Source organism: Marmota flaviventris, chromosome 7 (assembly GCF_047511675.1).
Source record: "Marmota flaviventris isolate mMarFla1 chromosome 7, mMarFla1.hap1, whole genome shotgun sequence".
Taxonomy (NCBI): domain Eukaryota; kingdom Metazoa; phylum Chordata; class Mammalia; order Rodentia; family Sciuridae; genus Marmota; species Marmota flaviventris.
The window spans coordinates 47,912,724-47,935,682 of NC_092504.1; the positions used below are offsets into that span (position 1 = coordinate 47,912,724).

The window sequence follows — 22,959 nt, forward strand, 5'->3', positions numbered from 1 at the left end:
AAAAACAAACAAACAAACAAAAAACTGTGGCTGTAGCTCAGTGGTAGAGTGCCCCTGGGTTCATACAGAAAGAAAGAGAGAGAGAGAGGGGAGAGAGAGAGAGAGAGAGAGAGAGAGAAAGGAAGGAGGGGAGGGAGGAGGGGAGGGAGGGAGGGAGGGAAGGAAGGAGGAAGGAAGGGAGGGAAGAAATTCACTATGGGAATTGTTAAGTTTGGGATGTATATAGATGTTCATTTTAGATATTACATATACAGTTAAATACACAAGCTTGAAGTTCAGTTGATACATCAGCCTATAAATAATCCTTTGGTACTGTTGAGCTTCGAGTGACATTTAAAGCCACTGTGCTAGAGGAATTCATTCCAGGGAATGAGTGTAGAAAGAGAAAATGATTGAGTTCTGAGCACCAGCATAATGTACTATTAAGAGGTCTGGGAGAGAAAAAAAGAAGCCAGCAAGAGAGACTGAAGAGCATTCTTCAGGGAAGGGAAGGAGCAGGAGGTTATGGGATCCTGGTGTCTCCTGAAGTTCCTATTTTAAGAAGGAAGTGCTGCTAAATTTACTCTGAAATGCTGATGTAGCTTTTCAAAGATGAAGGAAATGTCAACTTTTTGTTAATATTTAAAAATCTACTATATTATCATGCATAATATCTAAACATTTTTCTCATACCTTTCATTTTTTTTGTGTCATTGGTGCAGACTTTTTGTGAACTAACTTTGCTACTTACACCTTTGACAAAGTGCAAATTGAATTATGCCAGTTTTACTTGTGTGCCTTTGGTGCCCAAGACAAGAAGGATTCTAAGCTCCGTTTATACTGCTAGGAAGAAATTAATGAGTATTTTCAAGTTCCTTGTTTGGTCACTTAATTGGCTGTGTGACAAAGCACTCCATGGTGCATGTCAAACAACTTTGGTAGTCCTCTAATGATTTGTGCTTTGCTTGACTTGTGATACAATTCTGTGTGGCCTGTCAGGCTGGAGATCCTTGTTAAAGTGGCTAGAATAAATTGGCTAGCAGTGTGCATACAATGTAGTATATTAACTACAGCAACAGGGAGTACTTTTAGCAGCTCTTTCAAGAGATTTCGATGTTTGCCCATAAGCATCAAAGCCAACCAAAACTTTCATTTAATATAATTAAAAGGACATCTGAAAGTAGTTTGAATCACAGTGGGTTCTTGTGGTTTGGTAACCCTTTGTTGAAACCCTGTGAACTTAATATATTTCACAGCTTGATAAATCTGTACTTGATTTGTGTCAGTAAGAGAGAAAATATAAATCTGCACGCTGCATGTTTCTGGGGACCTTAACCTATTGTTAAAAGACATTGAGATCAAAGAAAGTAACTTGCATCTACAAAACTAGAGTAGATTTCTTTATATAAAGAGTGGTTATAAGAATCTCTTCCTATAAGTTGTAGTCATTAACTTCTGCTAAACAGCAATCATTGAATCAAAAGACAGTAAAATTATATGTAATGAGAGATGAATAAAGCATACAGTTACTATTTAAAAGCTTGAAGAGGTCAATTCATAAATCCAAAAGACCTCCAAAGGACAATGACAGGTGACAGGTGATGGAAACCCTGCTCTGACGTAGAAAGAACATCATCCTGGGAATCTCTGAAAATTTCCCTGGTGAATGTGTCAGGTCAGGCAGAGATGGCTGCTTTACTCATTTCTGCCTCTTCCATTTCACATATTTTTCTATAAATAAGCAAAAGATCCAGCTGCTTTTTGTATAGACACGGTTTATGAATGCTTCATAAAGTAATTCTAATCGTGATGGGGGGAGCACTATTTTGTTTCTAAGTAAAATATTTTCATCTAAAACAAAAACATGTTCTCTCTTTTCAACAATTCATATTCTCTTTCCTCATTTATATTTCCAGCTCACAACTCAAATCCTTACTTAATTGTAAGGCCATTTATTTAAAGTCCATTCTATGCATCATTGCTTTCTGAACATATAGTTTACCTTCAGAAGAACTTAAATGCATAAAATATAACTAGATATGATTTCTGTGCAAATGTAAGAGAATATGCATCAATTTACTTTGCCATTTCTTTAATAGCTTTATGATCACATAGCTAACCAGAAGGAAAAAGATTTAAAAATAGCACCACAGATTTAAGATCCTACTTTCTGAAACTACCATTAGCTTTTCTGGTGCAGATCAGAAAAGAAATGGAAGTTTTAAATTGTAATTTGCAAGAAAATAGTTGCACGATGGCTTGGAACCAAACAAATGATTTTTTAGAATTGCTCTCAATAGTTATAATTTTTATATTTCCCTTTATCTAATGTGTAAATTTTGTTCAGAAAGGAGTAACAGAAATTTAACGATGGTTTTCAAACAAACTGGAGACAGTTTTCACAAATTAAAAAAAAAATGCAGATGAAGCAATCCAGTATTAGCTTAAACACTATGAAATTATCAGAGTCAAGGCTTCCACTGTGTTATGCTCCATTATCATTAGCACATGGGCTTCAGGTCTCTGGTGAGAAGATGGCTACTTAGGTTCCAGTCATCATGTCAGGTTAATCCTTCAATAGGAAGATGGAAAAAGACAAGTAACTGAAGGATTTGGTCACAGGTTTTTTTTGTTGTTGTTGTTTCTTTGTTTGTTTGTTTTTGTTTTGTTTTGTTGTTTTTTGGTACTGGGAAAATTGAACCCAGGGATGCTTTGCCACCAAGCTACATCTGCAGCCTTTTTTATTTTTCATTTTGAGATAGGTTCTTGCTAACTTGCTGAGATTGGCCTTGAACTTTAAAATCTCCTGCCTCAGGCTCCCAAATTGCTGAGATTAGAGGCATGTGTCACTGCATCTGGCTTTTAAGTAATTTTCAAATAGCTGATATTTTAAGCACATGATTTAAAATTCAAAAGATAGAATAATAAATATGTCTTCCTCCCAAAAGAACCTCTGCATTGTCAACTCCAAGGCATACCACCAGCATTGTTGTGAAAGTGCTGATCCCTTGGAGTTGTTTAGTTCAACCCTGCCTCCCGCCTCTCTCCTTCAGTCATTCAACTCCTCAGTTATTCAACTCTCTTTTGACAAAGCAAAAAAAGTGTCAGCCTTTTAAATATCCTACCAGAGAAGAATATTTTACTTACCTCAATGGTTTATATGGGTTTCTTATATATCTTCTTGTACAATTAGAAAACAGAGTGGTTTGCTTTGCCTGGATTAAAGACTTTTGGGGTAACTATGAAACACCCACAGATCAGGGTAGCAGTCCTCCATGGAAAACAATAGGTGCATTGAAATGATCACAAGGTAGATTTGGGTTGTGGTTTATACTGCAAGACAAAATAATGCTGATGAAACTGATAAATAAACTACCTCAACAAATAATATGGTAATCTTGAGCCACATAAAGCGTCAGGTAGATCTTGTATTAACTTAGAAATACGGCTAGAATATATATACTTTCAACTAAAAGTAAAAAAGGAAACAAATCAGATAAAAGCATCATTATAGCTATCACATTTACTAGTGTATATGTATACATATTTAAAAGTCTAGAGGGATTCATTAAGTAGTCAAACTGATTCTTTTTGTTTGGGGTTGTGGTGTTCTGTAGATAGATTTTTTAAAGTTTTAATTTATATACTTTTGTGTTTTTAAGTGTTTGCAAGCATGTCCTTTGTTGAAAAGTAATATACATTTTTTTGAACAGTTTTAGCTTTGTAGAAAAATTGAGGGTGTGAATGATGTTGCTCAGTGGTAGGGTGCTTGTCTGGAATGCAGGAGGCTCTGGTTTCAACCCCCAGCTCTGCTAAAAAAAGACAAAGGGAACAAAATAAGAAAAATTGATCAGGTAGTACAGAGAGCTTCCATATAACTCCCCACACATATGCACATATAATTTATTCTGTTCTTAACATCCAACATTAGTATAGTACATTGTTTATAGTTAGTCAACCAATATTGCTATATTAACATAAATCTCATAGTTCTATCAAATTTTCATAATTTTTATCTATGTCTAAATCTGGCTATTATATTACATTTAAGGCTGTAACAATCAGACTTTTCTATCATGAGTTCTTTTAAACCTAGAAAAAAATCCATTTTCTTTAAAAGATAATAAGCAAATAAAGTTTAAGAAAAACTTAAATTTCTTCATTCACTTTATCAGGCAATATTTGCTGAGCTCCTATCTTTCAGGTAATGATTCAATGGAGGGATCCAGGAGTAAAAATAAGATTTCTACTATTGGGGCAATTCCTTTCCTTATTCAGCAGGCTCATTCATGATTGGAAAAGAAAATAATCAACCAGGCAATGGAAGTAATAAAAATAAAATGGCAGAGATACCGTGCAAAGAATTTTTTTTTTTAAAGTCATGATTAGAAGTAACTGTTAATTTACATAGTGTGGATCAGGGAAGACAGTGAAACTAAGTCCTAGCCCTCTGGGCTCAGCCTTGCTCCACATGGACAAAGAGCATTCCAGATCACCCTGGGTAAAGGTGTTTGAGGGAACAGTTGTTGGAGAGTCTGGGAATAAAAGAAGATCAATATGTCTAAAGCAACGGGTTGAAGGAGAACATAGTAGTAGGAAGGCTAGGAAAAGACTTAAGATTCTGAATGCCATTTAAATGCTTTAAACAGGTCATAAAGCAGTGTTTTTGTAAGATGAGTTAACTTCATGTTCTTCTGAGATCCATTCTTACAGTTTCAGCTAGTACCTTTAGTCAATTCTCAAAAAAAATAGTTAATCAATTATTTTATACACTTCCAGGTTATTTCATTAATCCATTCCATCCACTACTGAGTCATGTTCTAAAAAAGCAAATCTGACCATTACTTTTCACTACTCAATGACTATCTGTTTTGCACTTTCAGAAAAAAAAAAGTCCATGTTTTGCACTACAGTGTTGAGTGCCTGACTTCTCTGGCTAATCCCTCACACCTTTAACAGTAAATCCTGTCCTTCATCCTTGGATCCTACACTATCAAACCACAGGGGCACTTGCAGATCAGGCCTCTGTGTCTTTGTAGTCACAGTACTTTTTTGCTTGGGTTAATTCTACATTCCCTTTTCTTTCTCCTTCCCTTCATTGCAGTAACCTTGTCTTATCTGTCAACACCCACTTCACATGTCAATTACTCTAAGGAAGCATTCTTTGTCCCACTCTGTCTGGTTGAATGCCCTCTTATGTGAACTTATAACACTCTCAGTTTCCTTCTGTGGCAGCAATTATCGAGCTGTATTTTAATGTCTCTTTCCTCTTCTATCACTGAGCTCCTTGGAAGGAAATATTGCCACTTTTATTTATGTGTCCTCAGGACCTTTTAAATTGTACTTAACGTACATTAAATGATCTTACCTGGTCAGTTGAAGCTCCTTCCCATCTTTGCTGTCCACACTGCTGCAGAAATCTTGACACCAGACATTGTCTCTCCTGAACATAACTCACTTGATTTTTCCTCTCACCTAATCAGCACTTATTTCAAGTCCCCCTTGCAGGTTACTCCTTTTCTCTCCAAACCATTAAGCTTGCAGGGTCGCCTAGCACAAAGTTTAGTCCACTACTCTGTACTGTCATTATTTGGGTGATCTCCTTGATTTAAATAAGTACCTCCTGTATGCCTGTGGTTCACAAATGTTGTCTCCTGCAAGACCACTCTCTTGAAGCCTAAAATTAATTTTTCAGCCAACTTCTTAACATTTCATTTGTCATTTAACAGACACCTCAAACCTTCCGTGTCTGTACTGAATTCTTGATCTTCACCATCTCAGTGGACGTGACTAAGCCCTACTTCTACTCTTTTCTTTTACCTTATTCCCAAAAGATATGCCTTTTGAAGGTTTGTGTGTTCCCACTTGAGGACTTTCATTCAGCTTATTCCTTCTGATTGAAATGGTTTTCCTCCAGATATCTACAAGGATAATTCACTCAACTCCTTTGTCTGTTGAATTGTTACCTTTTCAATGAGGCCCATATAGATCATACTATTGAAAATCACTAACCACCCTCTACCCCAACATGCCCCTGATTCTAGATCCCCTCATCCAGTCTGTTTTCATTTTAATTTACATGACATTTTGCATCTTCTAACCTTACATATTCTATTTGTTTCCCTTGCCAGAATATTCAGTTCTAGGATTCTTTTTTCCCCTCTTCTGGATTTCTTAAGATATATCCCAAGCATATAGAAGAGTGTGGTCACCTATTAAATGCTCCAGAAATGTTTGTTGAATGGATAAATGTCCTGCTTTTAGTAAATGATACATGAAATGGAATGGTTTGTTCCTCTAAACAGTCTTCCTTTGGTTTTTCTTTTTATTTTACATCATTCTACCTTTAGGAGGGGTTGAGGTGAGGAGGGCAACTTAAGGTATTATGAGTTCAAGAAGTAGAACTTTGTGGATGCTTTTATGATTGTTGTTGTTATTATTATTATTATTATTATTATTATTTGTTCTGGATTCTGAACCCAGGGCCTGGAACATGCTGAGCATACACTCTTTCAGTGAGCTGTACCCCAATCCCTAATTTTAAAACAGATAGAAAACTTTTCTTTGTCTTCTGCTTTACCATGTTAACTAGTGAAACCCTTTCATCTGCATTGTTCAATGTTCTTTCTTCACTTTTATCTCTGTTCTTAGTGGTTCTGTGCCATCAATTATTTTCCACCTATTAAATTTTTATGGATAATGTTAGATATACCAAAGATTTCCATAAGCCTATTTTATTTTATGATGCCTAAACCATGTCAAGAACAGACCTCTTGTGCAAGCTTGTGGCCTATCTCTACCTTTCTAATTGATGTCATTCAGATTCTTTGCATTCACAATAAGTGAACATGAGTTCCACATGTTCTGTCTGTCTTCTACTAATATATACACATACACAAGCATTTAAAGAATAAAAAATTGTTCCTTTTCCTTTATGCCCATTTTAAATGAGTACTTCATCTTTGCCTACCAAACTTTCTGTGCATTGCAACAATCTTTATTTTTCTCACCAACTTTAATTAATCAGCAAATCATTTAAAATGTGTTTGAAATTTCTGTTTTTCTTTATTGCTAGAGCCAGAATGCATGGCTGATGTTACACCATGTTAGCTTTTTGCAACTTTTATAATGTATATTACTTCTCACTTTGAATGTTTCAGTGACATCTTGTTTCCTTTTTAAATTTCTTCAGATTCCCTATTCCCTTTTACCTCTATGATTATAAGTACATACTATACCTCTTGCCTCTGATCAGAATTGGATTTCAATTTGAACTTTGCATACTTTAGGGATTCTTTCCCATACAGAACTTGTCCCTGGCTTTATTTATTATTATAACCACGGTCATGTTGGGTTTAATTAATTACTTAATTATCTGGCCTCACTATATTACCACATTGAGGGAAGAGAGAACATCTCTGTCTACCTGCATCGAACCTGACTGGCACATTGAAGGTGTTCAGTTAATATTTTCTGAATGAATATTAAGTTATTAAGAAGGTAGAGTTAAGTTTATAGCTCTATGTAGTTCCTGTAATACAGTACAAATTTCAATGACAGCTTTCAGTCAAACTACATTTTAAAAGTAATAGTCCAAATACAGTTTGATAAAAAGCAATACTTTTTTAAATAATAAGGGATCTCAGAGGTTGAGTCTTTTCTAAGGAATTTTAGCTTCATCTTGTTCTTCTGTTAAAGGTCCTTATTACTATATTAAGGTCAGTTGTGTTATATGATCTAATTTTAATTAAGACTTGAAAATGCCAATACTTCACTGTAATATAAAAGGGAGTTCAGAGATTAGTAGTTTTTATATGCTTAATAATATTAAATGACAGTGCTTATAAAATGAACCTTAGGTTTATTGATCAGATGTGTAAATATCAGTCACTCAACCTGACTTCTAATAAAACACCTACAAGTTATAAACTGTTTTGAAGACTTTTTGAACATTCGACCTTTAAATTTTTGATTTGAATCAATATCTAAATCCAGATTGGAGTACAAAATGCCCTATTTGATAATGATTTAAAGCTTTTGCTCTGTTTTATTTTATTCTCAACTGATAAATTTTATATCAAGGAATACTTGAAGAAAACTTCTGTTATTCTTTTTAAATTATAAATTAATGTAAGCCATATTTATGCATTTGTGTTTGTGTGTATGTGTGTGTTTTGAAAACTGCGTCCTTAGCTGATTTCCTCCTTGTGTGAACATTGTAGAGTGTACTTATACAAACTAGAAGGACTCAGATACTACTTGGTGATATAATCTTAGGGAACCACATGGTATATGTGATCTGCTGTTGACCCAAATGCTGCTGTGTGGCACATGACCACATATATGGTCAGAAAGCAGGAGGTAAAAGCAAAGAAGACCTGAAGATGTATTCCTCTTCCTCAACATATCCTGAGACTTAGACATGAAGAAAAATTTTTTAAACCTAACTATAAACTTGCTAGAGCAAAACTTGTTGTCCAGTATGATTATGTGTATTGATAAAAATGTTACATTTATCTGGGCATGGTGGTGCATACCTGAAATCAGCGGCTCAGGAGGCTGAGGCAGGAGGATTACAAGTTCATGACCAGCCTTAGCAACATAGGGAAGCCCTAAACAACTTATTGAGACCTTGTGTCAAAATGTTAAAAAATAAAATAAATCAAAGGGTTGGCTCAGTGGTAAAGCCCCTGGGTTAAATCTCTAGTACCAAAATGGGGGGTGGGGAGATGTTGCATTCAGGAGGACTTATGGGAAAACAAGGATGTTGAAGTAAAGAGAAAAACATAATTTATATTACTAGGCAGTTTTTCAAAAGTATGCCAGCAATTTATTAGTTTGATCTTTTTATACATATGATATAATTGCTCCTAACTTTCCTATTATGTCTTTTAGCTTCCAATTTCCTCTTCAGGTTTAGGGAAAGTATATCCTTTAGTGCTCAACTGAAAAGCAAATGCCATTGACCTCCCTAGGAAGAATCCATTCCCTTACGTACCACATGATGTGGTTTTGTAGTTCTACTTTGAGTTCACCTCCTTCCTTAGAGCACAGGAAAATTAAAGGCAAACTCCAGTTTTGTTTTCTTTTCATTTCTAAACCCATCCAATAGTGCCTTCCTTAGTCCTTCTCACATCAAACACATTTAGTAAGATTTTATTGAATTATGGTGAAAATTAACTTTGGTATATTCTGGTACATACAGTTTTTTTTTAATATGTTGTTAATCATAGTGGATTATGTTCCTTGCAGTAACTGGCTCAAATTTTCCTCATTGCAGCTCCTATTCTCTTCATTCCTTCTATTCCAATCTTCCTACTTTCAATCCATGGTGACATCTGAACATTTTATTCTCCCACTTTTGTGAGACATGGCAAAATGTTATAGAAATCAAAAAGATGTTTTCTGTTTTCTTATTGTATATAAGGTCATTAAGGATTTTATAATAAAAGTAAGTTGTGCTTTGATAGTGAGAATTAATGAGTTCTGCAAATGTACTGAGACATTTACTATGGGAAAACACAAATGAACACCATCTCTCCCCAAGGACAACAAGTCTAGTGAAAACACCCAGACCTAAAATATGGATCATTCTATTAAAGATAAATAATCACTAAAATGAGAGCCTACTGTGGTCTGGGTGTCTCCCTATTATTCATATGTTCAAGTTTACTACCAAGTGTGGTGGTGTTGGGAGGTGGAACATCTGGGCACTGACCTGATCAAAAGGGCAGAGTCTTCATGAATGGGACTTATGAAGATGCCTGAGACAGTGTGTTTCTCTTACATCTTGTGAAGCAGCAAAGAGTGAGACCTCCCTAAACTCTGAATCTGCTGGTGCCTTGACCTTGTATTTCATAGTCCCAAGAATTATGAAAAATAAACATACATTGTTTGTGAATTAGCCAGGCTGAGGTATTTTTTTTTATAGCAGCCCAAACAAACTGACACAGAGACTTTTGTATTATTAAATCTCCAAACTGAGAACAAGTCAGGAAATATGGCTAGTTAATAGGTTTTATTTTTTTGTGGTTCCTTTTTGCTCTTATAAAACCAATCTCTTCAGATATTTATTTTTCCTGCTGGTATGAAATTGGAAAAATTTGAACTTAACTATGAATTTTCATTGAATGGCATGTCATTCAACAAAAAGTCATTAACAATGTTTTTGGTCCTTGTAAATGAGGCAGAATCCCCACCCTCATGAAGATTGCCTTCACCCCAGTGAGGGTTATAAAAAAGTCACATAAACATATGAGATACCTTTAGAGAGTAATATATATTGCAAAGAAAATAAAACAGGTAAGAGATTTCAGGGTTGGGAGGTTTCTCTAATAATGGATGCTGTCTCATCCATTCAGGTCTAAAACCTGAATGAAGTCATGATTAAAAAGCTTATCTTCAGAAAAATGCTGTGGTGCTGAAGTCTTGTATTATTTCACAGCTCATTACTTGTATTGAGTTATTTATTGTTGTGGCTTTCAAGTGAGGAAGAAGGGCAACTAAATTCCTCAGGCGATTCTTCTGCCTTTCCTCCAGTTGGAGATTTACTGCTCACCTGGGTAAGATTGTGTCATTGATGTGTTTCTCAGCAATGATTCTTTGTGTACTCTTTCTAAGGAATTTTAGTCTGTTGCACAAACTTATCCTCTTGGAATAATTACAAAAGTTGCCATTGCAAGAATACGTAGCCATTTTTCTCCCAAAGGTTTTCATAGTAATTACAACAAATGAGTGAATTTTCCCTTCTAAAATATACAAAACGTCGTGATCCAGACTTGGTGGTGCATAGCTATAATCCTATGGACTTGGGAGGCAGAGGCAGTAGGATGACAAATTCCAGGTCAATCTCTGCAACGTGAGGCCTTTTACAAAAAAATATAAAATGGTCATGAATGTGTCTCAGCAGAGGAGCACCCCTGGGTTAAATGCCCAGTACCTCAAAATAAATAAAATTCATAAAGTGTGATTATAAAATGTTCTTAACAAACACACCACAGTTATACCAAATGAATTAAACAATTCAAATGACTTTGCCTAAGGTCTGCATTTAATGATAAGCATTCTAACACTGTTGTGTAATATTAATACATGTTTAGAAGGATATGTTTTGTCCATGATCCCCATGTGCCTCTAAATGACTTCTGAATCTTTCTGATTTATATGTGATTTTTTTTTTTTTTTTGAGATAGCTCAATGTACTTAAAGGCTAGAAAGCAAACTATGTAATGAGCGGGGGAATATCCATCACTATCCACTCTGAATTTAAAATATGATAAGCCTTAATTTCTCGAATGGTTCACATATTGTTGAAAGCATAATTTGTCATAAAGCACACAGAAATTTACTGGCAGAAGTAGAATGTAAATTTCCAGTGTCCATATCTTATTTAGGTTCAAGTATTCTACAAAGGATAAACAAATTAGTTAATATTTAGTTTCTGATAAGGATAGTGCGGATTAAATTTACTTCAAAAAATTTTAGATTATTTTAATCTGTACAAGTTAAAATCATCAGGTCATTTTTTTTCCCCTCCTGGATTGAGGCATTGTGATGGCAATATAAAGTTCCATAAGATAAATACAGGACCAGCCTTATTTTCTTCCATCTTATAACAAAATTTTAGATCAGAAAAAAATTTAAGGCAGAAAACAGAAATGAGTTAAAACTGTTGGGCCTTAAAGTGATGTTCTCATATCTGCTCTAAATTTAATAAAATTAATTGTACCTTTATCATTCAACTTCAGGTTGCAATACATTTAAGCTTTTATTTGTATAACCACATAAAATGGAAATCAACCTCGTTTTAAAGACAAAAAAAATGTGACCAGATGTCATCATTTATAATAAAATAACAAATACATAAATGTTCAAGAAAATCAAATCTGGTTATTATTTATCATTGAGGAGCTGTGAGTATTAATTAAAGTCAATTAGACTTTTATTTAGTGGGCAACAGAGACACACCAGCCATTTTTAGAAAGCTTAAGGCATTTGTATTCATTAGAGAATTAAGATGGACCCTCAGTTAGTTCAAGCCTCTACTCTTCTGTTCTCAAAACTTCAGCTATGTAATAACTTTGGTAATTAAGCTGTGTCAGGGGTCAAATTTGAAGACTGCATTGTACAAGAGTAGTTCTTTACAAATATCACTGTTAGATTATCAGATATGATTTGTGCTTATTTAGTAATGACACCTGTGAAGATGCCGCACTGGACTATGATGTCAAGTGAAAGTAAAAATAAGACTGCATCTTGAGCACTTATATAAGCCAGGCACCCTTTTACATTGATTGTCTTATCACTGTATTATAGATGAAGTACAGAGAAGTTAAGTAACTTGCCCAATATCACATAGCTGGACAAGAAGTAGAGTCTAAGGACAACTTCTATGGATGCATTTCTAAATCCCACACTCTGATTGCAGCTATTAATTTTTGTGCTAACACATCCTTGCAATTATATTTAAACAATCATGGCTAGGTGTTTTTTAAGAAGGCTAAATGAACCTTCAAGTTATCTCAATACCCATTAAATCTTAGATGTTAGACTACATTTTAATGTTGTGTCTACATTTTAATGTTGTGTCTACATTTTAATGTGTGTTGGAAATTATTTAACCTTTAATATAAATTTTATTGAAAGCTTTCTTACAAACAGTGCTTTATTGGGGAGGATGTAATTGTTGAGAATGTATTCAGATTTTTTTTTTTAAGTATGGACCTTATACTTCTTCAGCTGCAAAACTAAGATAAGTAATAGCTTTGTGAAGCTTAGATACATTAATAAGTTGGTGCATTTGATTCATTGGTATCAGTTGACAGGCACAATTTATTTGTTTTTGTTTTTTCAAGATAAAGCAGCCTGTTTTAAACAAGTTCCTGAGTTCTTACAGGTTGTACTTTATTTTTGTTGTTTGTCTTTTTTTTTTTTAATGGAAGCTTTTGAGTTTCCCATATAGAAATCATGTCATCTACAGAGATGATTTCACTTCCTCACTTCCAATTTGGAGAGCTCTTATTTCCTATTTGTTGACCAACATAATACCTCAAGTACTGTGATGCCTGGAAGTGGTAAAAGTGGGCATGGCATGCTTGCCTGGTTCCTGATCTTAAAGGAAAAGCTCTCACATTTTCATGGTTGACAATGATGTTCACTAAGGGCTTTTCATATATGGCTTTTACTATAGTTAAGTAGGTTTCTTTTATTCCTTGTTTGTTGTTTTTCTCATGAAAAAGTGCTGAATTTTGTCAGAATTTTTTTACTCATCTTTTGAAACAATTGTGTGACATATTCTATTCTGCTAACATAGCATATCACATTTATTGATTTTTTAAATATTGAACTATATTATTTTATGTTAACTATATCATTTTAAATGTTAAACTATATCGTTTAATCCCAGAGATAATCATGTGTGCTAATAATTGTATGATCCTTTCAATACGCTGTTAGGTTTGATTTGCTGGTATTTCATTGAGGAATTATGCATCTATATTCTTCATATGGCCTGTAGTTTTCTTTTTGGAGGTGTCTTTGGCTTTTGTATCAAGGTAGTAATGCTATCCTCATAAAATGTATTTTGCAGTGTTTCCTCGTCTTCAAGTTTTCAGGCGAGTTTGAGAAGAATTGGTGATAATTCTCCTTTAAATGTTTTCTGTAATTCACCAGTGAAGCCATCAGTTCCTGGGCTTTTTGAGAAGTTTTTGATTGCTGGTTCAATCTCCATGCTAGTCCATTAAGACTTTCTTTGTTTCATCATTTCATCTTGGAACAAATTATTTAGAACATTGTTGGAGAACACTGTTGAAGTTGACCATATTTTTTATTTTCCTTTTTTTCTCATTTCACCATTTATAAACTAAATAAAAACAAGAAAGGGCAGAACAGAAATGCTTATCCTCAATGAAACTCCCTGATTTAAGATTTCAATTAATAAATGGAAGAATACTTAATAATCACAAAGATTATTAGCCGGGTGCAGTGGCACATGCCTGTAATCCCAGTGACTCTGGAGGCTGAGGCAAGAGGATCAGGAATTCAAAGCCACCCTCAGCAAAAAGCAAGGCACTAAGCAACTCAGTGAGACCCTGTCTCTAAATAAAAACAAAATAGCGCTGGGGATGTGGCTCAGTTGTCGAGTGCCCCTGAGTTCAATCCCCAGTTAAAAAAAAAAAAAAAGATTATTAGCAGCTTAAATAGCTGTCCATTTTTAAAAAAAAGACATAATTCTTGTTGCATGGGGCCGGGGGGAGGTTCAGAGCATTGCAAATGAATTCAGAGAATCATTTGATGACATAAAAAATACTTCTTTGCACTCAAGAGGGTTATGGCTTCAGAAAGCATCTAAGAGTGTGTGTGTGTGTGTGTGTGTGTGTGTGTAGAGAGAGAGAGATTTTTCTATCTGGCATCTCTTTTTTGGCATATCCTGTTTGGCCTTACCCCTACGAGAATTTCCTGGAAAGCAGATAGTTTTGCTTTGATCCAGAAATACTTTTGTTTGATTACTAGGTCATACTTTAAACCCAGAACAAATGACAGAGCTAAGCACACTATGTGAAAGTGTTCAGTCTTTGAATAAATGACGGATGTTTTTGGTTTGTTAGTGTGATGCAAAGTCTTCAAGTTGTGATTCAGACTCTTTGACTCAAAAGTCCAATAATGTTGATTTGGGGCCAGGACTTGGAGTAGCTGGGAAAATATCAAGAAAAACGACTTTTATCAAAAGGCAAATTAGTTTTTGAAGCGGGTGTTAATTGGCAGACTAGGTGTTTCATTATGAAGCTGAATTTTTAACAGTTGTTACTTGGTTACTATGAAAACAGCAGCCAGAAGAAAACTCTGCAGTGTAAAGGATATGTCTCCATCTCGCCCAATCCCTCTGCCAAGGTGTCAATAACGTGAGTCCCGTTTTAAAACACTTACATGCAGCCTAGAAACTATGTCTGTGTTGGCTGTTTATTTAACTTTATTTCTGGATTAGCGGCATATTTTATAGTGAATAGGTTCAGAGATGATCACTTTCAAACTGCAGGTGTTATATTTTTCTATTTTGCAAATCTCTGGGTTTGAATGAAATTCAGGACCTTATTGGGAGAACTGTGTTTTCTTTGTAACCGACAGCATAAAGCAATCACAGGATATATGTAAGTTTTAACTATAGAGATGATTCTTTTGGATGAAGCAAGGAGAAATGTGGTGCTTGTCTTTCCATATGGATGAACCCACTGCTGATTAAAATGAAAAACAAAAAACACCTGAGGTCCATTGGTATAGTGAAATCAAACTGTTTATTCCCCTCCCTAATAGTAAACAGCATGAAGAAGATTTCTCTCCATACATCCATAACCCTGGGATTATGTATGTTTTGATATTTTCTCCATTCTGACATTTTACTAGCTGACTAATGAAAAAAAAAAAAAAGAAAGAAAGAAAGAAGAAAAGAAAGGTGTTTGTTCTGTGAGTCTTTAACCTCTAGGAAGGAATTCCTATACTGTCATGTCTATAGTCATCCTTTCCATCTCAGTTGTGGTCAGTCTCCAGTTTTATGGTGATCTTTAGGGAAAAAAAATTATTTGTTTGAATTACTTATAAACAGTTCCCCCAGCCATATCATTTAATTATGTGATCACAGTGTTATTGAAACCTGTGATGTTGATTTTGTGGAGCAAGTATGACTCTATTTGTTGTCCTTCAAAGTAAGAAACAGGTTTTTCTCTTGTCTTGCACAGTCTCAGAGAGGGTTTTACAGAAAAAAAAAATAATAATGAATGCTTCTGCTGCAGCATGTCACAGGGGAGGCTGGGACAATAGTGAGCTCATGCACACCGCTGATCCTTGCTTGCTGGGCAGCATGTTCACCTGGATTTCTGACAGCTATGTGGGTTCACTAGAGACCTCTGTCATTCTGTCCCTCCTCTCATAGGCAATGGTCGAGACAGTTAACAACCTCCTTCAGCCACAAGCTTTGAATGCTTGGAGAGACCTGACTACAAGTGATCAACTACGTGCAGCCACCATGCTGCTTGACACCGTGGAGGAGAGTGCCTTTGTGCTGGCTGATAACCTTTTGAAGACTGACATTGTCAGGGAGAACACAGACAATATTCGTAAGTGGCCTTTGTTATACAGAAGGTCCAGAGACCCTTGTATAACAGGAAAGGGAAGAGAAAAAAGTATACCAGGCACCCCAGATATAAATGACACTTTATTTCATCTTTCACCCAGATGAAAAGAGTGTCAACCTTTCAGCTTAATCAGGTTGAAAGTCCTGTATGTTAAACTCTTAGGACATTCTAATATGGGATATATGGTATATATCATTCTAGGATGGCTTACAGTGAGGTCTGTTCATTTTCAGAATTTTTACATATGTATTTATCTATGCATGTTTTGTAATATGTAGTATTTTTTCTCCTAATGCACAAGTATAGGTCATTTCTACATGTGAATTACATACTGTAAAAAGTCATGTAATTAAAGATGATAAACTGATAATTATATTATCTGGTTTATAAAGAGTACATCTGTTTTTATTGTGGTTTCAGATATAACTGATGATTTTATATCAGGACACTTGATAAATCTGTTTTATATTTATTAATTTTAAAGAGAGATCAATAATGATTTGACATGATAGTTCCAATATGAGGATTTTTATTTAATTCATAAAGCAAAGATAGTATTTTGAAAATTAACCAAAGGCCAATGACAAAGTAATAAGATTTAGGTTTGAATTTTAAAATTTAGACTAATATATTATGGATACATTTGTAATATTTATATGATTTTTCAAGTTTTTATTTGCTTTATTTTGAAAAAATGAAATTACTAATAATATATTTTCTTAAAGATTGAACTTCTTTAACATGACAAATAGAACAAGAACTCCAGTGTTTTGATTGCAGCAATATTCTTGTAACTTTGGCATGTTTCTCAATGTATGTTGGATATCTCTTTGTTATTAACAGAACTAGAAGTTGCAAGGCTGAGCACAGAAGGAAACTTAGAAGACCTAAAATTTCCAGAAAATATGGCCCATGGAAGCACTATCCAGCTTTCTGCAAATACTTTAAAGCAGAATGGCCGCAATGGTAAATTAGAGTTTATTATTTTTTTTTATGCTTAATAGTATTGAACTTGCATCAATTCATTGCTTCTTGGCTTGGAATATAAGATCCACTATCTGAGACATCTCTCTCTCCTTATAACTTTCTCATTCTCCTGCTTTTCTTCTTCTTCTTATCTACTGTACCATCAGTATGACAACACTATTTATTCTGCAGAATTCTCTTGTCAGATTTGGAAATTCTTCCATTGCTTTTCAGTTGTGAGAAACTTGAATATGAGGAAAATTTTGAACCCCAAAACCCAAATTATCTGATTATTCTTCAACAGATTTATCTTTGTAAAATTTTTCATTTAATTTTACTTGTAATTTTTAACGTACATATTTTTTATTCAATATCTTTTTGAGAATTTCTGTACTTTTTCTTTGCAAAGCATACAGAAAATTTAAATGTAAAGAGATAACTTAGGAGCAATGGAACTGGTATATATAGGTCAGCCTAGCTTACTGCTAGATTGAATTCACTGAAAAAAATTAAAATTCAATAAATAAGTAATTTCATAGAGAAAGTACATCCCGAATTTCACCAATCTTAAAATTTTAAAATCATGTTTTTGCTAAGACAGGGAAATCTTTTAACCTGTGATATAACGGGGTAGGGGGAAGGGTGACTTTAGGCTATAGCAACATATTGCGGGGTGAATGGTTTTTAAAAAATAGATCATGTTAAACATTATCAAGAAAAATTATATTTGTTGTCATCAGAATAAAATGCTTTATAAGTGCTAGAAGTCTTACAAGACCGAACTAATAACTATTATGTTGCTCATTGGACTAAAGAGATTTTTTTGAAGCGACAATAAGATTGTACACAATCAAGTATAATTCCTGAGTAATTCCTGAGTTATCCTGTAACTGTTTTCTCTGCTTTTGCTCCTGTCCTCGATAATCATTTTCTGTTGAGAAGGGGTCCTTCCAGAAACAGAAATCTGACCAGTTCATCTTGGGTAACACTTAGAATGAAATCACATGACTTATGATCTGCCCAGATTGAGTCAGGAGGATATAGACAACCTAAACAGACCAATATCAATTGAGGAAATAGAAGAAACCATCAAAGGACTACCAACTAAGAAAAGCCCAGGACCGGATGGGTATACAGCAGAGTTTTACAAAACCTTTAAAGAGGAACTAATACCAATACTTTTCAAGCTACTTCGGGAAATAGAAAAAGAGGGAGAACTTCCAAATTCATTCTACGAGGCCAACATCACCCTGATACCTAAACCAGACAAAGACACTTCAAAGAAAGAAAACTACAGACCAATATCTCTAATGAACCTAGATGCAAAAATCCTCAATAAAATTCTGGCCACTCGGATACAAAGGCACATCAAAAAAATTGTGCACCATGATCAAGTAGGATTCATCCCTGGGATGCAAGGCTGGTTCAATATAAGGAAATCAATAAATGTTATTCACCACATCAATAGACTTAAAAATAAGAACCATATGATCATCTCGATAGATGCGGAAAAAGCATTCGACAAAGTACAGCATCCCTTTATGTTCAAAACTCTAGAAAAACTAGGGATAACAGGAACATACCTCAATATTGTAAAAGCAATCTATGCTAAGCCTCAGGCTAGCATCATTCTGAATGGAGAAAAATTGAAGGCATTCCCTCTAAAATCTGGAACAAGACAGGGATGCCCTCTCTCACCACTTCTGTTCAACATAGTTCTCGAAACACTGGCCAGAGCAATTAGACAGACGAAAGAAATTAAAGGCATCAAAATAGGAAAAGAAGAACTTAAATTATCACTATTTGCAGATGACATGATTCTATACCTAGCAGACCCAAAAGGGTCTACAAAGAAACTATTAGAGCTAATAAATGAATTCAGCAAAGTGGCAGTATATAAAATCAACACGCATAAATCAAAGGCATTCCTGTATATCAGCGACAAATCCTCTGAAATGGAAATGAGGACAACCACTCCATTCACAATATCTTCAAAAAAAATAAAATACTTGGGAATCAACCTAACAAAAGAGGTGAAAGACTTATACAATGAAAACTACAGAACCCTAAAGAGAGAAATAGAAGAAGATCTTAGAAGATGGAAAAATATACCCTGTTCATGGATAGGCAGAACTAACATCATCAAAATGGCGATATTACCAAAAGTTCTCTATAGGTTTAATGCAATGCCAATCAAAATCCCAACGGCATTTCTTGTAGAAATAGAGAAAGCAATCATGAAATTCATATGGAAAAATAAAAGACCCAGAATAGCAAAAACAATGCTAAGCAGGAAGTGTGAATCAGGCGGTATAGCGATACCAGACTTCAAACTATATTACAGAGCAATAGTAACAAAAACAGCATGGTACTGGTACCAAAACAGGCGGGTGGACCAATGGTACAGAATAGAGGACACAGAAACCAATCCACAAAACTACAACTATCTTATATTTGATAAAGGGTCTAAAAGCATGCAATGGAGGAAGGATAGCATCTTCAACAAATGGTGCTGGGAAAACTGGAAATCCATATGCAACAAAATGAAACTGAATCCCTTTCTCTCGCCATGCACAAAAGTTAATTCAAAATGGATCAAGGAGCTTGATATCAAATCAGAGACGCGCCGTCTGATAGAAGAAAAAGTTGGCTACGATCTACAGTCGGTGGGGTCGGGCTCCAAATTCCTCAATAGGACACCCATAGCACAAAAGTTAATAACTAGAATCAACAAATGGGACTTACTCAAACTAAAAAGTTTTTTCTCAGCAAAAGATACAATAAGAGAGGTAAATAGAGAGCCTACATCCTGGGAACAAATCTTTACTCCTCACACTTCAGATAGAGCCCTAATATCCAGAGTATACAAAGAGCTCAAAAAATTAGACAATAAGAGAACAAACAACCCAATCAACAAATGGGCCAAGGACCTGAACAGACACTTCTCAGAGGAGGACATACAGTCAATCAACAAGTACATGAAAAAATGCTCACCATCTCTAGCAGTCAGAGAAATGCAAATCAAAACCACCCTAAGATACCATCTCACTCCAGTTAGATTGGCAGCCATTATGAAGTCAAACAACAACAAGTGCTGGCGAGGATGTGGGGAAAAGGGTACACTTGTACATTGCTGGTGGGACTGCAAATTGGTGCAGCCAATTTGGAAAGCAGTATGGAGATTTCTTGGAAAGCTGGGAATGGAGCCACCATTTGACCCAGCTATTCCCCTTCTCGGTCTATTCCCTAAAGACCTAAAAAGAGCATGCTACAGGGACACTGCTACATCGATGTTCATAGCAGCACAATTCACAATAGCTAGACTGTGGAACCAACCTAGATGCCCTTCAATGGATGAATGGATAAAAAAAATGTGGCATTTATACACAATGGAGTATTACTCTGCATTAAAAAATGACAAAATCATAGAATTTACAGGGAAATGGATGGCATTAGAGCAGATTATGCTAAGTGAAGCTAGCCAATCCCTAAAAAACAAATGTCAAATGTCTTCTTTGATATAAGGAGAGTAGCTAAGAACAGAGTAGGGTCGAAGAGCATGAGAAGAAGATTAACATTAAACAGGGATGAGAGGTGGGAGGGAAAGGGAGAGAGAAGGGAAAATGCATGGAAATGGAAGGAGACCCTCAGAGGTATACAAAAGTACATACAAGAGGAAGTGAGGGGAAGGGGAAAAATAATACAAGGGGGACAAACGAATGTCAGTAAAGGGGGCAGAGAGAGAAGAGGGGAGGGGAGGGGAGGGGAGGGGAGGGGGGATAGTAGAGGATAGGAAAGACAGCAGAATACAACAGACACTAGTATGGCAATATGTAAATCAATGGATGTGTAACTGATGTGATTCTGCAATCTGTATATGGGGTAAAAATGGGAGCTCATAACCCACTTGAATCAAATTGTGAAATATGATATATCAAGAACTATGTAATGTTTTGAACAGCCAACAATAAAAAATAAAAATAAAAAAAAAAAATAAATAAAAAAAAAGAAATCACATGACTTTACTGGACCCGCCACATGCTTCTTGGTCCACTTCTTCCCTACCTCATTTGTCCCAGCTCATGCCTATCTTAGCATACCCTCTGTGATCCAAGTAAACCCAGTCTTATTTCTGTTTCTCACACATACTGCTCAGGCTCCTACATCAGGTTTTTGTGCAGGTTCTTTTCTTTCTTCTTAAAATGTAATTTTTTGTGTGTGATAGCAGCCTCTCCATCATTCACTTCTTAAAAAAAAAAAAAACTTACCTCTTTAGGGAAAATCCTCCTCATGTCCTCTAAGGTAGATCACTCTTTCTCAATCACTCTTTTCCCATTAGCCATGTTTATGCCAATGCTTCTCCATAGCATTTGTTCTTTTGCCATTATAAGAAATTATATTAGTATTAATATTATTTTTTTACTGCCTACTTAATGTCTGACTCTCCCTCTAGGCAGTAAACTCCATGAGAACAGGGACTTCATTTATTCTTATTACTGATATAATCCTACTGCTTTAAACCATGCCTGGCACTTCAGTGTACTCACCAAGGACACATTGAATAAATGTGTGAACCTTCAGACACAAAGCAAATGAGGACTGAAATATGCCTGCAGTAGTCATAATAAGATGCAATGGTAATTGGACATCAAACCATAAGTGAAAATTGGGATGAATTATCAATTGATCATAAGACAATTAAAATAAAAATTTATAATATTAAGCTTTTGCCTTTCAAAAATCAGCACTTATAAAATCTAAAGGGAAAGAACTAAAATTATTCTGTTGTAAGAGACAGCAAATTCTTAGTGAATTACTAGTATTTATATAGTACTATGTTGACAGATAAAGATTAAATAAGATCTCCTTCCTTGTGTAGCTCTCATTATAATCTCTTTGCTGGGTTATTGAAAGGAAAAAGAGTCCCGTGATATATGTCTCTGAAAACAGGCTGACAGCAGCCTGTACCACAGCACAGAATCTACTCTGAGATGTCTCTGCTGCCACATTTGGGGTACAGTAACAGCACTGCTGCTGCTGCTGTTGCTGCTATTTCTGCTCTTCCTCCTGCTTTTTGTGTCACTAGCTCTTCATCTACAGAATGAGAATACAGCATCTGTTTAGATGCATCTAGCTGAGAGGTACCCAGAATAACCTCTTTGCATGGCAAGACAGGAAGGCAAATATATGTAAATTTTGTGTCTATAACTCCCTAAGCATAACACATTTCTCAAACATGGGAGTACAGATTAGATGTTAGACAGCCACCCCATTTTATATTATAGAGGTTTTTTTTTTTTTTTTTTGGTCTATCATTCCATTCAACTGAATTCTCTCTTTCTCTACTTAACTCAAAGTTTCATAAATGGGGACTATGATTTCCTTATCTCTGTAGCCACAGTGGTTGGACAGTGCCTGTCTCTTGGTGAACTGGTATGCCTGTATACTGGAAGTAACACACAGGACTTGAGTCCCTGCCCCTTTTCCCCACCCAAGGAAATGATACCTAAAAGTATAGGTGAAGTTTTGGTATCCTTTAAAAAAAATTGCAATTAAGATATAAATAGCAAATTAGCATGTAATAAAATACACAAACTTTAAGTGTTTAGCTTAAGGAATTTGACCATCTTATATAACTCTGTAAAATCACATAAAACAGAAAATAAAATTTTTTCTATTACCCAAAATATTCCCTGGTGTTTCTTACCACTCTTTTTATTTTCTGTGCCTACCTAATAAACCTTTCTTCTCATTATTATTTTACAGACAAAACTGTCCTATTCTTAGATTTCATATAATCACATATTTTATACATATATACTTTTTTTCTCTCTGGATTCTGTAACTCAATAAGATATTTTTGACATTTTTGTCATTATGTCCTACC

General features: G+C 35.1%; 1 protein-coding gene across 7 annotated transcripts in view; it reads left to right on the top strand.

The window, feature by feature from the left end:
• Adgrl3 (adhesion G protein-coupled receptor L3) overlaps nucleotides 1–22,959 on the top strand; it is a 759,373-nt gene that overhangs the window by 621,607 nt on the left and 114,807 nt on the right. For all 7 annotated transcript variants that reach the window (XM_071614317.1, XM_027947334.2, XM_071614313.1 and 4 more), the window contains 2 exons: nucleotides 15,905–16,088; nucleotides 16,950–17,072. In XM_071614317.1, the coding sequence (XP_071470418.1) occupies nucleotides 15,905–16,088; nucleotides 16,950–17,072 (307 nt within the window). The remainder of the gene's footprint in view (nucleotides 1–15,904; nucleotides 16,089–16,949; nucleotides 17,073–22,959) is intronic.